General features: G+C 39.3%; 1 protein-coding gene across 2 annotated transcripts in view; it reads right to left on the bottom strand.

Annotated features, from left to right (window-relative positions):
* Window positions 1–1238: 1238 nt before the first annotated feature.
* The window catches only part of USP25 (ubiquitin specific peptidase 25), an 89961-nt gene continuing 85199 nt past the window's right edge, over window positions 1239–6000 (bottom strand). For both annotated transcript variants that reach the window (XM_082279257.1, XM_082279258.1), the window contains 3 exons: window positions 3164–3287; window positions 2282–2477; window positions 1239–1835 (listed from right to left, as the gene is read on the bottom strand). In XM_082279257.1, coding sequence (XP_082135383.1) covers window positions 1663–1835; window positions 2282–2477; window positions 3164–3287 — 493 coding nt within the window. In that variant the 3' untranslated portion in view covers window positions 1239–1662. The remainder of the gene's footprint in view (window positions 1836–2281; window positions 2478–3163; window positions 3288–6000) is intronic.

The raw sequence follows: 6000 nt of genomic DNA, 5'->3' as shown, positions 1-6000 counted from the left end.
AACAGTCTCAGACCTAAAATAAGGCTCCTGTGCAGTATTTCACTTGTAAAAGGTCAATATCAATATTCTTTTTTAAAAAAAGAATTTGATAAAATAAATGGGTAGTTTGAAAAAGCATGAAGCACTGCAATACTGAAGAGAGGAGTGGAGAACAGCCCTGAACAGAGTCTGAATTGAAGGCCACATTCTACTCCCAGTACACTGTGATCCAGTGTCTCTCCAGAGTGAAAAACTTCTCAGACTGATACATGCCGAGATTGAACTCTGCTGCTTCTTGCATATGAGATGCCCACATTTCTGCCCACTGCATTTCTAGGTGGTCTGAACTTCATCACTCCTTCCCCTCCCTCTGTGGCATTTATTAACAGATATTCACACCACTTGAAAGCCTGGAAGGAAAAGTTGTGTTGCTCCAATAAAAACACAAATAAATATTCACATATTTTACTGATCTAACACAAAACGTTTTCTAAAAAGAGAAGGAATCAAAATAGTGTCAGGTAACAGGATTACTTAGGGATGCATTAAATCTCTTTTTCCACAAAATAATTAAGTTTCTTCATTAAAACCAGACAGTGTTTCAGTTCTACAAAACAAGCCAAATAGATATGTTCTTTTACTTCCAAAAGAAATTTAATTAAGACAGATAAAAGATTTCTGAGATATTTTGTTGCAACAATAGCAACCCATTTCAAGTAAAGAATTAACGCTAAGATTTTATTTCTGGTCAATTACATGACTAAAATACCAATTAAAAATGGATTAATCCTTAAGCCTCACAAATTCCGTTTTTTAAAACCTTTATTTTCTCTACCTAAATCAATTTTTAGAAGTTTTGCTCAGAGGGTGCAATATATTTATACTGAAAATACTTTTAATTTTTTTTACTTCCATTTTTTTCTAAGAATAGAAGGAAGGTGCCGTTATTGTTTTGCTTCAGAAGCCAGTCCCTACCATTAGAAAAGACTTGGCATGGCCATTCACATGCACACTAAAGTGCTCAGGTGCAGTATCATACAGACCAGTGAAGAATATACAAAACACCATTGTGTATAATACTGTGACAGTTTTTCAATATATTCACATACAGTAACCTCCGACTACCTGAAAGGAAACTAGCCATAAATCCTGAAGAACCTTGTCTATAAAATTGAGTAACCCATCAATATACTGTATCTCTTCTAAAAATACCCGTATTTTACAATAATATACAAGGTATCTGCTTGCAAACACAGAAGTAGCCATAAATAAAACTTTATTCTTTCTTTTCATTTACAAGCTACCAAGTACCATGTATTTACACAGCACTGGACACTTAAAGTAGTTGCAGTCACAAAATGATCCAGACAGCTGTTGATAAAGTAAAGGATCTTAAGATAAAAGCAAAGTAATACTGTAACAGATAAATGGCAAAAAAGCAGTTTTGCCATAATGATCAGACTTGCATGTTGCATCAATTCTGGTTGAAACGACTGAGCGCCATGCGATTCTCAGCTTTAATTGTTTGCAGTCTGGCTAAAGTTTGTACAGTCATTTCTCTTTTGCAGTTATTAAAATAAAAAAGTTAAAAACTATAGCAGCAACAAGCAAACCCTGTGACAGGAAGGCAAGGTTTAAGAACTAAAAAAGTTTATACAATGTGCTTAGGAAGGTCTGCAGAATTTATCTTCCATCGGCTGGAGTTCGACTGAGTGACAACATGATTCGGGCGTATCTTTCACACAGTTCATGTGTGGAGTAGGAGGGTAACTTTGGCGGGTCATTGAAACCTTTGATCTCTGTAGAACAATCTAGCAGTTTTGGCAGGAAATCTGTTAGTTTTTCTTGCAAGTTGGCTGCAAATCAAACCAGAAAAAAAACCATAAGCATTTATGTCTGCATGTGGAATTGTCCTTTTTCTGCCCAATGCTGACTTTTTTTTTTTATTAGTGGGTGGAAGAGGAGGAGTTTCACTTGGAATAATTCAGATTCTTTAGACCTACCAGCAATAACTAGGACATGTCAATTCCTAGTAACATATTGATATAAATATCCCTTTGGATGGTCTAACAACACCAATGCTTTTCCATTCAAAAAGCATGTCTCTTTTACAGCCTGATAGCCCAGTGCAAGACATGGAAAAACTTTTTATTTAAATGTGTACAGGATTATTCAAAAGTCAGGGTAGCTCAAAAAGCATTACCACGGTACCAAAGATACAGGTTTAATTCCAGATGTTGACAACATCATACTTATAAAAGAGGTGCACAAGGGCATTTTGCCTTAAGAATAAATGACTTACGTTCCATTTCTTGTCCAAGATAGGAACACCAACGGTTTCTCATATCTTCCACAGCAACAATATCTTTCTCTTCCATTTCATCCACCAGTAGTAATGGCAAACACGGGACAATAAGCTCGTTCATAATGATCAGGCCATTATTTACCTCCTGATCATCTCCCGACTCAAACAGTGCCGCAGCATGTTCATTTAGTTTCTTCAGAAACCACCACAAAAAAAGGAAAGCCTTTAAGTATGCAGCATTTCACATTCTACCATGCATTGTTATCAGTTTATTTTAAAGCACAGTCTTCCTACAGAATTACGTGGCAATTTGTATTAACCACAGCTGTTTTAACATTTACAGCATGATGCATATGTTCTACTAATGCACTTGAACTTGTGCTGTTCCTCAAGCCACTTCATTTCATACCTGCCAACTCCAATTTTGCAGCTGTTTTGTTAAGACTGAGATTCCATCACCTGCTTTCACTTTTTCACTATTGTTTAAAGTGACATAACAAGGAAAAAATCCCTTCTTTCAGGCACGGCATCATTACTGATGCCTTTCCCAATATTTGTCTGCCCATCAAACCACAGCAGCAGGGTGAGTCTGCTCACCAACATTGTCAGCCACTGCTCCTACCTAGCCCAGACATGATGGCAGTGAGCACACTATTTATAATCATAAAGAAAATGATTGGCTATTAAAAAAAGAAAGAGCGGGGAATAATGTTTTCTTTTTTACTTTTGCTTTTTTTTACAAGCCTTGGTATTAAACTGCTAATGGAGGGAGGTTTGGGGTTTGTTGTACGTGATGGCAACACTCTTTTACTAATTAATTTTATTAAAGCTACGCAGCAAACTTAACTTTTTGAGACATATACTTCCCCCTTCACTTACTAGCAAACACTCTCGTCTGTAGTGAGATATCAGCTCTTCATCGTGCCCTCTGTACGGGCCTTTGGACAAGAGTTCTTTGTTATTCTGGTAAGCATAGATAAGATAGAGCAAGGCTTCCATGTAGCTGAAGTGAAGAAACAAAAGTATTAGATGCAACATCCACGTACCACCTGCATCAAGGTAACAACTGTGTTCCTCAAAGAACAGGTAATTCCACTTGCTGGACAGCAAGTCCACCCCTCCCCACCAATCTCTTCATAATGTTTTTTTAAACCATACAGTTTTGTCTTTTACAGAGATTAGAACAAATGACTTTATTATTAGGTTAGATCATTGTACCTGAACTCTGATCCAAAGCTCACTGAAACCAATGAGTATCATTACACTCACTTCAAAACTAGCTTTAGATTGGCCTTGAGCATCCATGAAAACTTAGTTTTTCCTGAGTGCATTTGTTACATTGGGTTTGAGCTTCTGTTGCCATAATTATCTTGATACCGTTCTACACCTCAGCAAGTAAGATTTAAAGCGGTCACCTTATTTCTAAAACAAAAACTGTGAATTTTTAAGCTTCATTAACTCTAAGTTCTTCCAAGTTGCTTGAAATCTCATGTGATAGAAGAAGCCATCACAGCATTTCACAAGCAGAAGTGCTGTTAGACTGTTGATATGTCTGTCTTTAGTCCGAATGCAGTAGATAAATGCAAGGTGAATTGGTAGAAAAGGAGTAAGAGGGGACCCAAGAACCTATCAGTTAATCATTGACAGAGATCCTTTCACGCACAGATGAACAGTCTCCCCTCGTAATGCTGCCCACCATCCCCTGCAAACACCTGAAATGGTCAATTCTCTGATTTACAGAGACCCAGTTATGACAGACAAACACTGAAAGCAGTTCAGGTAGCTACCCTAAAAACAGGCAGTTTGATATCTCATTTTTATTCAAATGAAAAAAAAATATAGGACGAGAAATTTCCTAAGGGAGTGGTTAAAGGAACGTGATATTGTGCATGCACTCACACCTGATGAGAGTATGAGCTCATGGGTCAAGTTGAAACTACCAAAACCAAATTACCAAGCTACTGAAAAAGGCTAAAAATTATGTACGCACACAGAGCGTACCTCAATACATGTCAAGAGTTTTCCAAAGTAAAAAACTCAAGACTTGAGGTAATACCTCCCAATGAGACAATATAAAAATAAGGGAAAATTGAAATCTCAATGGTTCCTTAAAGCTTAATCCTCTAATACCCCTGTTTAGAAGAACAAGATGAATCCCAACATTACAATTTCAGAATCTACTGGAAGTTATGTTTTCCACCATGAGATCTGCTCATAGTTCCTGCAATCAGAAATGAGATCTGCTCATAGTTCCTGCAATCAGAAATATTTATTGCTTAAGTAGTAGAAGTAGAGTTACAGTTCACCAACATTTTGTCCTAAAAATAAAAAACTATGCTTTCATTTAAAAAGTAGTCCTATTACCCCCTCCTCAAGTCCATTTTTCCTACCCATGAAAGTTCTTCATACCACTGGTCACCAATGAAACTGATCAAACAGTTGAAAATTTAATGTAGGAGGAGGAAAGGGGAAGAAAAGATGATTACAAGAACTGAAACTGCTGGTTATAAAGCCAGAGAAGGAGGACCTTTTCTTCCATTCTTAGTTCAGTTATTTGTGAAACTGCAGGATGAAGCTAGTGTCAACAGCTCTGTTGATGCAAATTAAAACTCAGTGGTGGCAGTGGCCTTATTTCCAGTCGCTCTCTTCTTGCTTCTCCCCTCACTTGTGTGTGACCCTTTCCTGAAACAACTGTGGTGCCATGTAACAGCAAGGCAAATTATTTTAGATTATCATGATTGTACATCCAAGCTCAGACTCCTTATATATCTTGGGTCTGAGGAATGGGACTACAGCGTAAATTAGCAAACAGATCCATAGAATCATAGCGTGGCCTGGGTTGGAAAGGGACCTCGAGGGTCATTTTTTTCCAACCCCTGTGCCATGGACAGGGACACCTTCCACTATACCAGGTTGCTCAGAGCCCCATCCAACCTGGCTGTGAACACTTCCAGGGATGGAGCCTCCACTGCTTCTCTGGGCAACCTGTGCCAGTGCCTCACTACCCTCGCTGTAAAGAATTTCTTCCTGATAACTAACCCAAACCTCCTCTCTGCCAGTTTGAAGCCATTCCCTCTTGCCCTGTCACTCCATGTTCTTGTAAAAAGTTTCTCTCCATCTTTCTTGTAGGCTCCTTTCAGATACTCAGTCAAAGGCTGCCTTCAAGTTTCCACACAACCTTCTCTTCCTTCAGTCTGAACAGCCCCAACCTTCTCATCCTGTCTTAATCAGGCAGGTGCTCCATCCCTCTGATCACCTTGGTGCCTCCTCTGGGCTGGCTCCAGCAGGTCCCTGTCCTTCCTGTGCTGGGACCCCAGAGCTGGATGCAGCACTGCAGGTGGGGTCTCAGCAGAGCGGGGCAGAGGGGCAGAATCCCCTCCCTGCCCTGCTGCCCACGGGGCTTTGGATGCAGCCCAGAACATGGCTGGCTTTCTGCCTTCTCACACCAGAACGGCACATAAGCTCAAGCCTGTGCAGCCTAAGCCTAAGATCACTGAAGCTGTTCACAAAATTCTGGAGCTCACTGGGTCAAGGCTTTGGAAAAAAGCAGAAAGCACAGAATGGAAAAATTTTAGCAATGCTTTGAAAAAGGCATTTTAGTCAAAACTGAAAAGCTGTATTGGCTTTCCAGGAATCTTAAAAGGCAACTGGTAAAACCTACAGTTTGTTCACTTTTAAGTTGCTGCCAGAAGAGTGACCTGCAGGCAAAACTCCTA

This window comes from Coloeus monedula (genome assembly GCF_965178545.1).
Source record: "Coloeus monedula genome assembly, chromosome: 3".
Taxonomy (NCBI): domain Eukaryota; kingdom Metazoa; phylum Chordata; class Aves; order Passeriformes; family Corvidae; genus Coloeus; species Coloeus monedula.
This window is presented reverse-complemented; position numbering and strand designations above follow the sequence as displayed.